The sequence below is a fragment of the Convolutriloba macropyga genome, chromosome 7, assembly GCF_964194025.1.
Source record: "Convolutriloba macropyga chromosome 7, txConMacr16.3, whole genome shotgun sequence".
Taxonomy (NCBI): domain Eukaryota; kingdom Metazoa; phylum Xenacoelomorpha; order Acoela; family Convolutidae; genus Convolutriloba; species Convolutriloba macropyga.
In genome coordinates this window covers 1,109,772-1,129,115 of record NC_134474.1, presented here as the reverse complement: position 1 = coordinate 1,129,115, position 19,344 = coordinate 1,109,772, and the positions used below count along the sequence as shown (strand labels likewise).

Genomic DNA, 19,344 nt, shown 5'->3' with positions numbered 1-19,344 from the left:
TGCTTCTAAACGCAAAACAACTCCTCACAAAACGAAAAAAAAGGAACAGATCTTTTGAATTCAACTCTGAATGGATTTTTTAATTATACCAGTTATGTCCATCTAGGTCAGCCAGTTGAGCATATTGCCCCCCTTGATAATTGGGGTCTTTAAGTCGCCAATCCTACAAAATTGGCGGACTGTTAACACTAGTTTCATTTTTTTCACAGCTCATCACGCGTGGGATAAAATTGGTTAAAATATAGACAACAGTGACAAGGAAAACTGCGTAAAAAATCGTTGCAAAATTCCGTCACTTATCTCAAAAAACCAAGTTTACTGTTACGAATGTCCGCAGTCTCCGAGCAGGTGAATCGTCAAGAGTGTCCTCAATTTTCAGCCTGATTATTCTATGCTGTGCTCTAAATATAATTTTATGCTGCGTTCTATATTTGGTTTGCGGCCATGGATTAATTTATAAATTACAAAATCAATGAATTTCGCAGCTTTCACATATAGATCAAAGTGTACAAAGAAAAAGCTGCAATCAACATACCGCTTTTCAGTTGCGTCAAACACTAATTGACGCAACAAGGTTTATTATATTTGGCGTCAAATTACTTAAATACGAATCAGTCAGTGTTGTTTTTTTGTAGATGAAAGTAGTTTTTGGATGAACTTAAAAAATATTACCAGTGTTGTTTTTATTCAAAGATAAATTTGATCTTGTAATTTTTTGATAAAAATCCCTCAGTCCTATTTCACTTTACGGATAAAAATGATCCTATGATTATTTTAACAAAAAATCCCCAGTGCTATTTTCTTTTCACTATCTAATATTTGGCCCAGATTCTTAACAGATTGTTAAGATGATAAAGCAAACGTTTTAGCATCTAAACTTGAAGCAATTAAAAGCAATTGAAACAATTAACTAATTTCTATTCATAAGTTTCGGATAATAATGACAATAATTGGGGATATTAAATACGCAGATTATAGTGACATCAGAATTGCGGATAAAGAAGACAGCGGTAATAGTGACATTAGCAACCCGGACAAAAGTGACAAAACACCAAAAACTGCGAGAGCTAGTCACGTTCAAACCGCGGAAAGCCGCCACTTTAGCGCGGATATTAGTGACGTAGTTTTGCGGACAATAGTTACAAAAATTTGTCTACTTTTTTTGTGTGTCATCAAGCTCCGAAATTGCAGACATCGGTGACGTATTCCTTCAATCTTGATCCAATTTAAACTAGTATCCCTTACTGTGTCTGCTGTCCATGGAAGGCCCTACCTTAAAACCTGGGAGAGAGGAAAATGCTGTCTTCAGCAAGCAAATTCGCTTACTCAAAAAGTAAGATTGGCGTCGTAAGGGTCGGAAAATTTATAGTTAGTGATAATCCTGTTCACGTAGTATACATAACAATGAAACCATCTATAATAGCCAAAATTTTCACGATTTTTACATTGCTTTGCATTGAATGAGATTGATCATTACGTAAAACCAGATATTAAGAACAAACCGGCCGTCCATCTTTAACTAAAATTTATTTAGATAATAAACCCAATTTCCTTGATAGCCTACGATGGTACTAACTGTTTTTGAATATATCAGCACTAAATCGTCATACTACAATTCTGTGTTTTTCCTGCGTGGCTTTGTTCCAATTATTTTTAACTCGCTAAGAAGACAAGGGTGTAAAATTTAAAATGATACTAAATATCTTGGTGGAATTAACTATGAAATTTTTTATTAGTTCACTCATAAATAGACCCTTTGCAAAGAGTGTATTTAGAGTGCAGACAAGAGTGTGAATACAGTGAAATTTGTTCAAGTTACAATCTAACACTATTTTCGCAATCAATAAGAGTGGAATCGGCATTACACCTACTAAATACAGGTGGATTAAGGGTCGAACATCTGCCTCGGTACTATGTTCCTCTTTATTTACATAAATTAAAACTATTTTGTAGGTAATTTTCATATTCCTTTCGGTGTTAATAGACTCCAATCTATACCTTATGTTTTTTTCTGTTTTTGAGTATAACTTAAAACTTTGATTGGTAGACAGTGATTATTTTACTAGAAGCAAATGCAAGTTGACTTTTTTCGCCCTCGTATAATTCTAACCATGATTCTGTGGAACTTTTCTTTTCCCACTTTCAGCTCCAGGTCTGTTTTTTCTCTGATCAACTTCTACTCCAGTTCTTCTCTCCTCTCCTCCATTAGATCAACTGCAGTCTTCTCTGCACAAACAACAACAATATATATATATATATATATATATATACCTCAACTGTCTTGTTCAGATGACACATTAGCCTGTCTTTAAATGTAAAACGGCTTCTACTCAAATTCAATGATTCATTTCCCCTGATTCACCCTTAAGTTTTTGCTCCTATAGTATTGGAGCGCTGCCAACATCACTGCTTCAATGTTACTTCTCATTCACGTTTATAAATTTAAAAAAAAAATAAAAATCTTTAGAAAATATAGCTACCTTGCATAATCCAAGTACTTTAAATTGTAAAAGACACAATGAGATTATTATTAATCTGGTTACTTCGTCGCGCAGATATTAACAAAACAATACTGCTTCTAAACGGAAAACAACTCCTCACAAAACGAAAAAAAGGAACAAATCTTTTCATTTCAACTCTCATTGGATTTTTTTATTATACCAGTTATGTCCATCTAGGTCAGCCAGTTGAGAATATTGCCCCCCTTGATAATTGGGGTCTTTAAGTCGCCAATCCTACAAAATTGGCGGACTGTTAACACTGGTTTCATTTTTTTCACAGCTCGCGCGGGATAAAATTGGTTAAAATATGGACAACAGTGACAAGAAAAACTGCGTAAAAAAATCGTTACAAAATTCCGCCACTTATCTCAAAAAACCAAGTTTACTGTTACGAATGTCCGCAGTTTCTGAGCAGGTGAATCGTCAACAGTGTCCTCAATTTTCAGCCTGATTATTCTATGCTGTGCTCTAAATATAATTTTATGCTGCGTTCTATATTTGGTTTGCGGCCATGGATTAATTTATAAATTACAAAATCAATGAATTTTGTCAGCTTTCACATATAGATCAAAGTGTACAAAGAAAAAGCTGCAATCAACATACCGCTTTTCAGTTGCGTCAAACACTAATTGACGCAACAAGGTTTATTATATTTGGCGTCAAATTACTTAGATACGAATCAGTCAGTGTTGTTTTTTTGTAGATGAAAGTAGTTTTTGGATGAACTTAAAAAATATTCCCAGTGTTGTGTTTATTCAAAGATAAATTTGATCTTGTAATTTTTTTGATAAAAATCGCTCCGTCCTATTTCATTTTACGGATAAAAATTATCCTATGATTATTTTAACAAAAAATCCCCAGTGCTATTTTCTTTTCACTATCTAACATTTGGCCCAGAAAACAGATTCTTAACAGATTGTTAAGATGATAAAGCAAACGATACAGCCTCTAAACTTGAAGCAATTAAAAGCAATTGAAACAATTAAACTAATTTCTATTCATAAGTTTCGGATAATAATGACAATAATTGGGGATATTAAATACGCAGATAATAGTGACATCAGAATTGCGGATAAAGAAGACAGCGGTAATAGTGACATTAGCAACCCGGACAAAAGTGACAAAACACCAAAAACTGCGAGAGCTAGTCACGTTCAAACCACGGAAAGCCGCCACGTTAGCGCGGATATTAGTGACGTAGTTTTTCGGACAACAGTGACAAAAATTTGTCTACTTTTTTCGTGTGTCATCAAGCTCCGAAATTGCAGACATCGGTGACGAATTCCTTCAATCTTGATCAAATTTAAACTAGTATCCCTTACTGTGTCTGCGGTCCACGGAAGGCCCTACCTTAAAACATGGGAGAGAGGAAAATGCTGTCTTCAGCAAGCAAATTTGCTTGCTCAAAAAGTAAGATTGGCGTCGTAATGGTCGGAAAAAATATAGTTAGTGATAATCCTGTTCACGTAGTATACATAACAATGAAACCGTCTATAATAGCCAAAGTTTTTACGATTTTTACATTGCTTTGCATTGGATTAGATTGATCATTACGTAAAACCAGATATTAAGAACAAACCGGCCGTCCATCTTTAACTAAAATTTATTTAGATAATAAACCCAATTTTCTTGATAGCCTACGATGGTACTAACTGTATTTGAATATATCAGCACTAAATCGTCATACTACAATTCTGTGTTTTTCCTGCGTGGCTTTGTTCCAATCATTTTTAACTCGCTAAGAAGACAAGGGTGTAAAATTTAAAATGATATTAAATATCTTGGTGGAATTAACTATGAAATTTTTTATTAGTTCACTCTTGAATAGACTCTTTGCAAAGAGTGTATTTAGAGTGCAGACAAGAGTGTGAATACAGTGAAATTTGTTCAAGTTACAATCTAACACTATTTTCGCAATCAATAAGAGTGGAATCGGCAATACACCTACTAATTACAGGTGGATTAAGGGTCGAACATCTGCCTCGGTACTATGTTCCTCCTTATTTACATAAATTAAAACTATTTTGTAGGTAATTTTCATATTCATTTTGGTGTTAATAGACTCCAATCTATACCTTATGTTTTTTTTCTGTTTTTGAGTATAACTTAAAACTTTGATTGGTAGACAGTTATTATTTTACTAGAAGCAAAAGCAAGTTGACTTTTTTCGCCGTCGTATATTTCTAACCATGATTCTGTTGAACTTCTCTTTTCCCACTTTCAGCTCCAAGTCTTTATTTTCTCTGATCAGCTTCTGCTCCAGTTCTTCTCTCCTCTCCTCCATCAGATCAACTTTAGTCTTCTCTGCACAAACAACAACAACAATATATATATATATATATATATATATATATATATATATATATATATATATATATACCTCAACTGTCTTGTTCAGATGACACATTAGCCTGTCTTTAAATGTAAAACGGCTTCTACTCAAATTCAATGATTCATTTCCCCTGATTCACCCCTAAATTTTTGCTCCTATAGTATTGGAGCGCTGCCAACATCACTGCTTCAATGTTACTTCTCATTCACGTTTATAAATTAGAAAAAATTAAAAATCTTTAGAAAATATAGCTACCTTGCATCATCCAAGTACTTTAAATTGTAAAAGACACAATGAGATTATTATTTATCTGGTTACTTCGTCGCGCAGATATTAACAAAACAATACTGCTTCTAAACGAAAAACAACTCCTCACAAAACGAAAAAAAGGAACAAATCTTTTCAATTCAACTCTCAATGGATTTTTTATTATACCAGTTATGTCCATCTAGGTCAGCCAGTTGAGAATATTGCCCCCTTGATAATTGGCGTCTTTAAGTCGCCAATCCAGAAAAAAAGGCGGACTGTTAACACTAGTTTCATTTTTTTCACAGCTCATCTCGCGTTGGATAAAATTGGTTAAAATATGGACAACAGTGACAAGGAAAACTGCGTAAAAAAATTGTTACAAAAATCCGTCACTTATCTCAAAAAACCAAGTTTACTGTTACGAAAGTCCGCAGTTTCTGAGCAGGTGAATTGTCAACAATGTCCTCAATTTTCAGCCTGATTATTCTATGCTGTGCTCTAAATGTAATTTTATGCTGTGTTCTATATTTTGTTTGCGGCCATTGATTAATTTATAAATTACAAAATTGATGAATTTTGTCAGCTTTCACATATAGATCAAAGTGTACAAAGAAAAAGCTGCAATCAACATACCGCTTTTCAGTTGCGTCAAACAATAATTGACGCAACAAGGTTTATTATATTATATAAATTTGGTCGTGTAATTTTTTTGATAAAAATCCCTCAGTGCTATTTCACTTTATGGATAAAAATGATCCTATGATTATTTTAACAAAAAATCCCCAGTGCTATTTTCTTTTCACTATCTAACATTTGGCCCAGAAAACAGATTCTTAACAGATTGTTAAGATGATAAAGCAAACGATACAGCCTCTAAACTTGAAGCAGTTAAAAGCAATTGAAACAATTAAACTAATTTCTATTCATAAGTTTCGGATAATAATGACAATAATTGGGGATATTAAATACGCAGATTATAGTGACATCAGAATTGCGGATAAAGAAGACAGCGGTAATAGTGACATTAGCAACCCGGACAAAAGTGACAAAACACCAAAAACTGCGAGAGCTAGCCACGTTCAAACCACGGAAAGCCGCCACGTTAGCGCGGATATTAGTGACGTAGTTTTTCGGACAATAGTTACAAAAATTTGTCTACTTTTTTCGTGTGTCATCAAGCTCCGAAATTGCAGACATCAGTGACGAATTCCTTCAATCTTGATCAAATTTGAACTAGTACCCCTTACTGTGTCTGCTGTCCACGAAAAGCCCTACCTTAAAACCTGGGAGAGAGGAAAATGCTGCCTTCAGCAAGCAAATTTGCTTGCTCGAAAAGTAAGATTGGCGTCGTAATGGTCGGAAAAAATATAGTTAGTGATAATCCTAACTAACATAACAATGAAACCAAAGATATACATAACAATGAAACCATCTATAATAGTCAAAATTTTCACGATATTTACATTGCTTTGCATTGGATGAGATTGATCATTACGTAAAACCAGATATTAAGAACAAACCGGCCGTCCATCTTTAACTAAAATTTATTTAGATAATAAACCCAATTTTCTTGATAGCCTACGATGGTACTAACTGTTTTTGAATATATCAGCACTAAATCGTCATACTACAATTCTGTGTTTTTCCTGCGTGGCTTTGTTCCAATAATTTTTAACTCGCTACGAAGACAAGGGTGTAAAATTTAAAATGATATTAAATATCTTGGTGGAATTAACTATGAAATTTTTTATTAGTTCACTCTTAAATAGACTCTTTGCAAAGAGTGTATTTAGAGTGCAGACAAGAGTGTGAATACAGTGAAATTTGTTCAAGTTACAATCTAACACTATTTTCGCAATCTATAAGAGTGGAATCGGCATTACACCTACTAATTACAGGTGGATTAAGGGTCGAACATCTGCCTCGGTACTATGTTCCTCTTTTCTTACATAAATTAAAACTATTTTGTAGGTAATTTTCATATTCATTTCCGTGTTAATAGACTCCAATCTATACCTTATGTTTTTGTCTGTTTTTGAGTATAACTTAAAACTTTGATTGGTAGACAGTGATTATTTTAATAGAAGCAAATGCAAGTTGACTTTTTTCGCCCTATTTGACTTATTTCTAACCATGATTCTGTTGAACTTTTCTTTTCCCACTTTCAGCTCCAGATCTGTTTTTTCTCTGATCAGTTTCTGCTCCAGTTCTTCTCTCCTCTCCTCCATCAGATCAACTGCAGTCTTCTCTGCACAAACAACAACAACAATATATATATATATATATATATATATATATATATATATGTATATATATATATATATATATATATATATATATATATATATATATATATCTCAACTGTCTTGTTCAGATGACACATTAGCCTGTCTTTAAATGTAAAACGGCCTCTACTCAAATTCAATGATTCATTTCCCCTGATTCACTATTTTCATGTTTATGATCAGATTATGTTCATAGCAAAACAAAGACTTTATAAGTCATGATTTAGAGCTGATTTACTAATTTACTGCGAACCACGACAGAACTAAGATATTAAACAGGTCGAAACAACAGTTAACACTCTATCACAATACTGGCCGTGGTGCAGTTGGTGTCTCAAGGAAAATTATTTACGCGGCACTTTCAATTCTTTTATTCATTCTGCATTGATTCAATTGCTTACCAGAAAACAAAAAATGAAAAATATCAATTTATACATCTCACTTTACCCTCTAACTGCAGTAAATTTTCTTACAGAAGTTTTTACTATGTCATGCTGCAATTTTATCTGTAAGCTATAATTAATCAACTTCTTACTTGCGTAAAAATCAGCTTTAATAAGATAGACAATGTGAGAAAAATAGAGACAGTGTGAGAACATCTGAGACAATGAGAAGAACTCAGAATAATGATAAGGATCTGATAGAAATAAAGTGAAGAATAAAAAATCTCTTCAATAAACATCAAGCAGAAAATAGGGAAACCTGAAAAAAAAAGAACTACTAGTAACTTGGATGAGTACTCTATAGTATTTTGAAATGTTGAAAACGCCCAAATTTACACTTTGAGACAAATTGATTTTTTTTTTACTTTCAGATTCAATGTTGAAACACGAAATATTATTCATTCTGAGTTTGAATCTGTCCTTAAGAATCAAAACTGCTCAAGAATCATGCAGTGGCAAAGGACCTATAAACAAAAAACATACAATTTGGTTTGTTGTGATTGATAAGCCCTTATGTGGAATTGGGTTCCATTCACTGAATGATATGAAGGAGTAAACTGGACCAATTTTTGCTGACTGAACATAAAAAATGTGCTCTCACCCATAATATTTCAGTACTGAACCCGTGTAAATCGAGGACTGTTTTAAAACATATTTACACTTGTCCATTCTCAGATCATGTCAAAATATAGACTGGCCGATACAATTTTCAGAGTAATTTTTCTCTGATTTTTTTAATGATCAAATTAAAAATACAGTCAGTTTGTATCACCACTCTGGCCGATAAGCGCGTTTATCCAGCAATTAAAAACGGTATTAAGTTTGAAGTTCTTTCGATTTCCACAAAGTAACGAGAATCGAAAAATTGAATATAGCTGTGCAATTTGTGTTCCCGAGTCCACTTTGAGAAGGTTACTCGAAAGCCCAAATATAGCTCATTGCAGTTAAATTTCCTTTGCCTATTGAGCAACGAGAACTTTGTTCCACGAAGAAGAGCCTTCGCGAAACAAAATAACTGACTTTAAAAAACCCGGCTTCAAATATTTCTCATATATGATTTGAGTTTTTGCAACGAAAGTAAAAAAAAATTTAAAAAGAATTCAGACAAAACTATATGCCACTTGTGATTAAACCCCTTGTGATTAAAAATATTAAAACTTGCAAGAATCTTGCAAGCTATCTTGCAAGAGAATATAAAATTCTTGCAATATTCTTGCAAGATTCTTGCAATTTTGAATCAAACCTGCAAGATTCTTGCAAGATTTTGAATCTGACTTGCAAGATTCTTGCAAGAGTTTGAATCCACATTTTTTCAATTACCTGGCTGCAGGGGACGACTGGTGGAGCTGAAAATGAACGCTAAGAACAAGAAAGTAATTATATGTCGGAAAACGATCTCAAGTCAATTTAAAAAAACCGACTTTGATTTTTTTCCAGTACGATTTTTTTTCGCCCTCCTCCTTTTTCACTCCGAGCTTGGGACCGGCAATGGTGGAGCTACATAAAATAACTATGGGAGAATTGATCAGAGCTTTGACAAAAAAGAACTCGAACAAGAATTATTAAAAGCACCATAAAACAGACACCATTTTTTGAAACAGTGTTTTTTCTTGCCATGTGAAGACTTAAGGATTGGTTGAACGAACTAATATATCGTTTTGTACAATTAGTCGGTTGTGATACATTGCGAAATATCACTAATAAGAAACTCCGACTGTTGTTTTCTCTTTGCCCTTAAAAAGAAACATTACTTAGTATAGGAACAAAAACGCAGTTGATGTGCAATTTACCAGAAAATCGAGGATGTTCTGTTTAGGTACAGAATTAAATATAGATCGAATAAAAGAATAACAAAAAATGAAACTTCAAAAACCCAACGATAATTTTTGAATGAAAAAACTTCAAAGACATAACACCAATAGCTTTCAACTGAAGGCATCATGTAGGTTTACTTCGTTACTTACATTTATACATAAATAAGTTTTCCAGAGTTCAAAAACTTGCAAGATTTTTGCAAGATTTGGAATCCGGCCTAAATTTTTTTTCATTGAATTAGGTTTTGTAATTTGTTCGATAAACAATAATTTGCTTCAAATTTGTTTCCTAAAACAATTTTACCCCAATTTATTTTTTGGCCATGAATGATATCTTGCAAGATTCTTACAAAAGTCTTGCAATTTTTAATCATTTTGCAAGATTCTTGCAAAATTCGAATCCACTCATCACTAGGGCCTCAAAATTATATGTTATTACGAGCACGTAGATTATTATATTGACGAAGGTACACATTTTCTTACACGGAACAAATTGATGATTATGTTATCATTGGGTTTCGTGACATTTGCATGGTTTAAGAATTTTCCGTTGAAATTGGAATGTTTTATGTGACAAGAGGGACGTGCCAAAGACTGTAACTTTAAAATTTTTTTTCCGTTTGTGCTCCCCCGCTTAGTGGGTTCATATTATTTGCTTCCCCCCCCCCCCAGGCGCACGTGCCATATTTTTACAATATGATTTACCATGTAATGACACGTGCTCTGTAATTGGTGGGAACAACATAACGGACTGAGGGTGGGGCACAAACGGAAAAGATCTCTTTGAATAGAGCGAAAATTTCAAGAGTTTAAATTTAGACCTTTTACTTTGAGGGAAATCTATAAAGTTATTGACAATCTAGATAACAACAAAGCACCAGGGCCGGGATACATCAATGCTTGGGCATTGAAATCCGGCAAATATGCTCTTGGGACACATCTTCAGATTATATTTAACGATTGTATTCAAGAGAAAGTTTTTCCAACAATTCTTAAGGATGCGCACATCGCACCAATTTTCAAGAAAGGAGATGTTTCTGTTTGAACTAATTGTCGTCCAATTTCTGTAACACCAACTTTCGCAAAGGTTTTTGAAAGGCTTTTACTTAATCAGTTAGTGAAATATGATAAAAATTTGCGCTCTAGAACAAAAAACAATTCAGTTTCCAATCTCGAAAGTCGTCTACTGATGCTGTGCTTTATTTTATTGAAAAAATAATAGGAAATATGGAAGATAACAACGACAAAGGTGCTGTGTTCTTAGATCTTGCAAAAGCTTTCAATTCAATTTCACATGAGGTCTTTCTCAAAAACGCTGAAAATTTCAACCTCTCTCAATCAACAATTTTACTTCTCAAATCTTTTCTCGAAAATCGAACACAATGCGTAAGACTGGGTATTGACTTATCAGATAAAATAACTATTAACCATGTTGTTCCACAAGGAACTGTGTTAGGACCTCTCATTTTTCTGTTATATCTCAACGATTTTTCCGAAAAGCTGGAAGGTGAAAATGATGTTGTTCAATTTGCGGATGACACTAGTATTATATGCGAATTTGAACGTAATGAAATTATTCCCCAAAAAGTTGAAAAAAATATTAAAACAAACAGACAAATACCTGACAGAGAATCAACTCACTTTAAATGTCGATAAAACAGAGATGATATTCTTTACAAATCATCCAGAGTTTTCTTTTAAAGGCGAAGTGACAAAACCAGCTCATGCATGTCGTTATCTGGGAGTACAAATTGATTCAAACCTAACCTTTGAAAATCATCTGAACTCTGTTTTAAGCAAAATGGCTAATGCAATTTGCTTGTATCTTGTAAGAAATCAAATACCTTTGAAAGTAAGAATTGATCTTTTAAAGTCAGTTGTACTCTCTCATCTTTCTTTCAGTGCAGTATTCCTTCAAATTCTTACAGTGAAAAACATAAACCGCATAAACAGGCAAATTAACTGGGGAATAAAAGTTTGTTATTTTCGTCAAACATTTGACCACTCCATTGATCTTCTCGTTAAGGATCGTATCCTGGCAGCCGAATTCTTTATCTCAAAAGTTAGCCTAATGAAGCTACAAACAGACATAAGACAATGGGAAACATCCGAAAATTTTAAAATGTTTTCTATTCGCCTTAATGCTAGACAGAACAAGAGAACAAATCAAATTATTTTTAAAAAAAAAACGAAAACGAAGTGGAGTAACAAATCTTTAATGTTGAAAAGCGTTCAAAAAAAACAAATTGCCCTCTTCAATAAGAACTTTTTACAGTAAAATTGGCTTTAAAAATATTTTAACCGAGTTTTTGCTCGATCAACACAAGAAAGTACCCGTTAATAGACAAATAGGAGCCTTCAAATCCTGTTTTTTGAAAACGAACAGCCTCAATTTGAAGATTATTATATTAATAAAAAAGCTGATTAATTTATTTAACATTTTAGAGCATGTAGATATCTAACCTTAGGGTTATAGTCTGAGTAATTTACATGTTTCAAAAAACAAAAAGAAAGATCAAGTCATAATGTTGATTTTATAGATGTAATTCAATGGTTAGGAAATGTAAGACTTTTTCTCGGCAGCAAACAAAATTTTGTAACGCAAATTTCACGAAACATCTGAAGTGTTACCAAGTATCAACAGTGGGTCAAGGCTGCCCATACATATCGTGCCAAAAAGAATATGAATGCTAGCGTCACTGAAGCAAGATGATTAGCTTATTGGTTCTCTGACGCCCGGCCACAGTACCACCATCACAACACATTCTATATTAACTGATGGCGGAACACCGCATAATTTATTCTACGACGAAATAATACTAGGTATATATCTGACTGGACATACCGATGAAGGATTACACTTGAAGTACTATGTTTCTAGTAGTGTTTTTCAGTGATATCCTGATTCAAGTCTGTTTGATTCAGTTTTGTAATGATGCAGGACTGAATCATACACAGGGTGGAGAATAGGGCACAAGTTTAATTTATATCTCCAACCAGAAAAAAGAGTGGTTGAGACTTGTGTTGAGCTAATAAGACTCTCACAGCACACTTGCCACAGATGACAGGAGAAATTGTAGAACCAATTTTTTCATACCTACAGGGAGCCTTAACTTTTGGAATGGCAAATGTTGGAATGGGTACATTTGTTTCAGTTTAATCTGTCCAGAATATTCTAACTGACCTTTAATGAGAGTGTTTTGGAAAGGTTCCTTTCTTCCTTTCTCTTCTTCCTCACGCTGTATGGATTGTTCTAAAGACTCTCTCCACAATGCAGCAGTTGCCCTTTTGTCCACAGTGTGAATAAACGTGTCCATATTCTGGCTCACTTCTCAGATTATCCAAACCTATTAAAGGGCTCATTGAAACCTTTCAAAAATTTTGCTGCAGAGAGAGTATATATTACTTGACAAAATAAGTACAATCAACACTCAGATAAAGTATAATGTTGACTGAATGTACGATTCAACTTCCTAGTAACAAGTCTTATTTGGTCTTTTCAGAAGTGCCTCATGTCGAGGGGGTTTCAAATGACTTTTTCAGTCGGTCTACTGTCCCGCGTAATTATTTCAATGCGTCGAAGCTTCGACAAGGTTTCATCAATCTGCACGAAAAATAAATTTGGGCAAAGAAAAATTGTACATAACGTGTTCTAATAATTGAGCTAAAAAATTTTCACTTTCTCAATACTTATTGAATATTCAAAAGTAATTTTAGAAAATATGAAGTTTTTCAACCATTATATCGTGGTTTTTAAATGCGAAGATTTAATTTGAATCGGTTAAATTTTGTGCCCTGGTATGTTCTGAAACTATTTGCCGACAGCTGTCAACAAGAATTCATATATCAATTGGAAACCATCAACAACACAGATTTCTCCTAGTCGTGACCAGAAGACCATCACGCAATCCATGCAGTGCAGAAAAATTTTAGCTGCTTAACTTTTGGTTGAGTCATTGCTCGTGGGTGAGTCATTAAGCTGAAAGCAGTTGAAAATACTGGCAATCTTTTGCACTTTATAACAAATTCATTGGTTTCTGATTTGGTGGATATAGTTTAAAGTCCAACGTGGACTATACCTAATTTCATTTATGTTGCTTTATCCATCCGACGGTTTAGGCGATTGTAAACCAAGGAGTACCAGGGTCGAGAAAAAATTGGAAAATTATGTAAGATAAGCAATGAAAAGTTGATTTTTTCACCGCAAATATCGTATATAATTTTGAGGTCAAATGCGGTGAAATTATGTAAGTTCACCGCTAGAGTAAGCGATGAACTTACAAAAATTCACCACCGTTGACCTCTAACTACATGTTACCGTCCTTGCATGGATTCGAACCTCTCACCTCTGCATGTCAGCCACTTCTTCTTCCACTGGGACACTTCTCACAACAATCTAGCATATTTTTTTGAATTTATTTCAATTTCACTCTACTTTTTGTAAAACATATGCGTTGAACTTTTGCGGTGAAATTACAAATTAGAGCGGTGAAATGTGGTGATTTTTTGTAAGATCACCGCTTACTCTAGTGATGAAATTACAACAATTCACCGCATATAAAGTGGGTAAATTTTCCGAGCGTCTTTTAATAAATGTATTTTAACTTTGTTGAACAGAAGACATTTCGAGACGTTTTCTAAGCGGTGAGTTTATGTTATTATTTAATTTCACTGCATTCACCGCTTATCTTACATAATTTTGCGTTGAATGGCGGTGACAACTCAAGCCGGGCAGCAATTTAAATCCACAGCTTGTGTAGCACATATTGACAAAATGGGAAATCAGAGCTCACCAAGCTCTAGAATAAGCGTTAGAATAAAATCCCAGCGTTAGAGTTCGCCAATTGTTAGAAAAAAGTCCTCTAAAGTCAGGAAATAACACCTATTTACGACAGTGTTAAAAGCCCATCTTGATTGCCGTTACTGAAAAAAGAATAAAACAAAAAAAAGTCAATTGTCTATTTTTTGATGATTGAAGCATTTCGACAATAAAATGGTTAATATCAGCATTAGTGCCATAGCTAACTGAAAAAATGAGAGAAAATGTTTATTCGATGTTAGTAACCTGATGTACTGAATGAGAAACATTATCAAGAACAACTTTTGAGTATAGATTAAACGACGAGGTGAAATACTTCAATGAAAGTGCAATTGGCTAACCTGCCAAATCCAAGAACTTTTCTAGTCAGAAAGGTCAAAATCATTTGAAAAACATAAAATATTTTAACAAGCATTGTGCAAAGCAAAAATCTCTGTTTTATTTCAACTGGTTTGCTAATGAGAGAAGATGTGACAAACGTTGAAGCACCCTTGCACAGAATTTGGCTATCTGCGCTTGGAAAATCGGGAACAGGACGCTGAGTTTCTCAATTTACAAACGCGGAACAGTATCTTTTGCTAAACCAGGAAGAGATTTCTTCACCTATTTTGTTTACTATATAGAAACTTTTCTTCAAAGGAGCAAACAAAATGACAGATGCTCAACGCAGAGCCTCGCTTCTGGCACTCCTGCTAATGAACAAGCGCCCTGCTGGTAAGGAGATCAGTAACAACGATTTTGAGTTACGGAAGCAGATTCATTGATTAGTGGAAGCTGACAGAGTTCATATAACTGAGTATTATGAAGAAAGAGATAAAGTACTACATGTACATCCTTGTTCATCTGACCAATTTCTTAACAGAGTGTAAATGTTATGAGCCAAACTAAGTAAAGAATTATTATTTAAATTCTTTTTTAACGAAATTTCATCTGCTCTTCAAATGGGAGAAATAACAGTTGATTAAGTTGGCAGAGTCATCAAACCAGCTTTTTTGAATAAAGAAGCCGTCAATCTTCATGGAAACCTTGAGACGAAACAAGATTACCAAGGTCAGAAGTAGTTTTTTTTGTTCAAGTTTTTTTTTTTATTTTGTCGCTGATATCATTGTGCAATGTTTTGAAAAATTTTACCGCATCTAAAACTATTTAAAAAAGTTCAAACAGAAAATAGATTTCTCATGGCAGTTGTTGGCTCTTCGAGGTGTGGCAAAACAGAGTTAAAACTCAAATTGTTGAGTGGAAGCGATTTTTCCCAGGTTCAGAAATTCGTTCTTCTCTATTAAAAAAGGCAACAGTTGTGCTTTCAAATGGAGCAAAAAAGTAGATGTGTCGCTCAAAAAAATTGGTCAGATAAGCCCGAGACTTACAACAGGTTGAATTTTTAAGAAAACATTTTAAATTGGTTAAAGTGTTCAACCACTGATATCAGTTACCAACAAAAAAATTGTATGGACATTTGCTAGTTGATCTGGATACCAAAACTTCTAACTGTTCGAGATACTGTTCAAACATAACTGAACCAGGTCGTGCTGTTTTCTATTTTCCATTTACGGAAGCAGATGTAACACCACTGAACAATCGAGGGGAGAATAATCTATGCTAAAGCATATGTTTCGTCTAACAACAAAAACTATGAGAGCACGTGCAAAAATGTGACTGCAAAATTATTTTGGTTTTTATGTCCGTGTCTCAAAAACTTACTAAGTGGACATCTAATAGTAAAAGCAAAAATAAATTATAACAGATGTTTTTAAAACTGTTTTGAAAACAAAAACATCAACTGAAAAATGAGAAGTGTACGGTAACTAACCAAAACAGGTTTTGAGTTGATTCAAATTTGTATCACTTTCAACTCACTAATCTGCAACCATTTAGATTATCAGCAATGTCAACCACCAAATAATTTATTTTTTTTTTCAAAAGATAGGTTTTCAAAAACTCAACCTAATACCTTCAAAATTTCAATAGATACCGATGTTCAACACATAAGTGCTCAGTTTTTGTCTTTAAACAAATACTGACTGAATGTACAATTATATGAATGAATGCGGATGTTTCTCAAAGCCAAGCTGACTTAGTTCTACAGGAACTTTACATGCTTGCACTGACAAATTTTACCGCTAGTGAGAAAATAGTCAACCTAATAGAGGTTCTTCCAGAGTAATAACAACTGATAACAAACTTTTAATTGTTGACAGAATCATAACAGGTATAAGAAGCTTCTGTTTTTCTCTGTAAATTGCAACAATCAACCAAGAAACTTGGTAAACCAGAGTAAGTAAAGCAGCTAGAAACATTCATTAAACAAACAAGAAGCTTTTGTAGACAACAGCAATGTTTAAACTTCACTCCGTCAAAGAACAAAGGTTTTCCAACCCAATATTAGTCCTACAAAAATTATAACTTTGAATGTCACTGGAATTATCTAGAGAAAGATCATACTAAAATCGAAAAAGGAAAGTTTTCGGTCCAGTTATTATGGTTTTTTTTTGTTTTATCATTTATCCTATATTCAATCAATTTTAATATTGTTAGATCCCGTGAGTTTAGTTTGTGGCGCAATTTCACTCAGATATAAAATATTTCTCGACAAACTTGCTGATTTCTTTCAATTTCAGAAAAATTCAAGTAGACAGTGTTTCTATACAATTTTCGTAGGTTAAAAGGGTCTATGATCGAGAATTTTTTTCTGTTGTTTTCTTCTCAAGAAAAGTTGTTTTCTATAGGTTTTTGTGTGGATCATGTATTTTTAGGGTTGATCATTTCGATACTTTTTTCCTAAATGAAACTAGGCAATTTTACAATGAGGTACCTTCAGGCTTCAAAATCGTGTATAAAAATTAACAGAAAATAAAAGAAGTTCAGAGTTTTTTTCCTTTACATCTTTTATGAATTTTAGCACGTACTGCTAAGCGTTTTTGTTAACATTTCAAAACTATTAAAACACTACAAACTTTTCAAAAAGACTACAAACACTTAAGAACAGCTATTAACTTAGGTGAACAAACCCAAAAAATCTCAATTTGAATAACAGCAAGCATAATCATTTTCAGTCTGAGGATATCATTTGAGTGCGATATGTCACATGGGATCAAACTTAACCACGCAAATGGACACGAAGCTCTTTCCACTGACGCAATTTCGTTTGAGTTGGCGTGAATGAACAGACAGAAAGCAAGTTTGATTTCATTTTGACGTTAAATGGTTGTAAAAAGATTTTAACGACGGAAAATGAACGACACGCTGAAATTTCGTACTTTTCACATGTCCGGAGAAAAAAATGTAAATCTAACTAAGACGTAAAAACACAGCTTCAAACTCAAAAGAGGCTTGACAGACCACAGAAACACAAAAAAATTCAAACATTTTGATAGAAATGAGTTGAAATCAATGTTTTTTCCAATTTTTCCCAAATTCTGTCCCAAACTTTTTGAACAGCTCCCCTTCTATAATATGAAATAAAATTTGTATATTTTTCATGAAATTTAAAATGATCCTCTAAGCGTTGCAAGATGATGTCTTTTTTCTCTACGATGATTAAACAAAAAGTGAAAACTTGTCGAATGAAAAAAAGCCAGCCTTACATATACATTCCCTCTTTTGAAATAAATTGGAACAATAAAGGCTTTTTGCGCGTATTACAATTTCAAGCCTAGTGACAAACAATTATGAACAAATATGAACAATAATGAACTAATTCAATGTTAAAGCAAGTGTATACCTGCTCTCGAGTTCACGCCACCTTTTAGGATTAAAATTACTTCATTTTGTAGTTTACTAACATGTTGTAAGAATTAACTAACGTTTAGATATAAAAAAAGCTGTGCGCTTTCAGTGACAACATTTTTTCATCAATATCCGATTTTTGAAATCGCCCTTTTTTCGCACAACACTTATTTTTCCTTCAAATTTCGCAAAAGTTGATGAAACTTTGGCCAGTGTAGACCTACTATCACGTAGACAGCACAGTTTGCAAATTTATGCGTACATGTATGACACATAAGTAAGTGTAAAAGCAAAAAAAATATAAACTAAAAACTGGTACATGTTCAGAAAGCTGGTCATATATCAAGGCAGACTGAAACAATTATGCTTCAGGGATGAATTATTCTGATCAACTAGGTCTGGGCACACAAAAATTGGATTATCTTTACATACGTAGTCAAAAGTGCATACGAGGATTTAGTTTGCTGTCTTTGCTGTCTGTGATGTGTTCATATTCCAATGTAATCTTTCTTGATCTTGGAAGAGTTTTGCACGATCTTCATAAACGGTTTTGTCCCGCAAATCATGGCTGATCTTTGAATAGTTTTTATTTCTTATTGATAAACAGTTATGGAAAACACATCTGCTTCTTATAATATCCCTAGTGATCGATCAATCAAAAAACATTCAAGAATCTTGCAAGTTTCTTTGAAGACTTCACTTGGAAGCAGTCGGCTGCAGTATTACATACTCGATATTGTGTCAGAAAATTTTCTCAAGTAACAAAAAAAAAACGAATTTTTCAGACATTTCCTGCATGAGTTTCGTTTTTTTTCTAGTTTGGGACCGGCAGTGGTGGAGTTACAAAAAATCTATAGGATAAACGAGCAGGGTACTAGGTAGAAAAATCTAAGCTACAAGTAACACAGGAAACAATAACAAGAAAAAAATTCGTCCAATTTTTAATTTCCGATGGAGAAGGATTTCGCGTAAAATGAGAACAAAAATGAGAAATCGTTACAATAACTATTTATATAATTTAAGCGTAAATATATTTTTTAATATGAGGGCTCTGATGTCTCACCACAATTTTTTTAACTGAAAAAGCTCGTACATGTAACAAAAACAATAAGCACATCGTCATCACTTGCTAATTAACAATATGCATTTTGTTTGAAGATTTACAAAACAGTGAT

At 33.6% G+C, this 19,344-nt stretch overlaps 1 protein-coding gene across 1 annotated transcript in view; it reads right to left on the bottom strand.

Annotated features, from left to right (window-relative positions):
* Positions 1 to 19,344, bottom strand: part of LOC142342382 (uncharacterized) — a 133,897-nt gene that overhangs the window by 113,097 nt on the left and 1,456 nt on the right. Inside the window, exons 2-3 of the mRNA XM_075393692.1 lie at positions 12,809 to 12,971; positions 7,215 to 7,330 (exon numbers count right to left, since the gene is read on the bottom strand). Coding sequence (XP_075249807.1) covers positions 7,215 to 7,330; positions 12,809 to 12,941 — 249 coding nt within the window. The 5' untranslated portion in view covers positions 12,942 to 12,971. The remainder of the gene's footprint in view (positions 1 to 7,214; positions 7,331 to 12,808; positions 12,972 to 19,344) is intronic.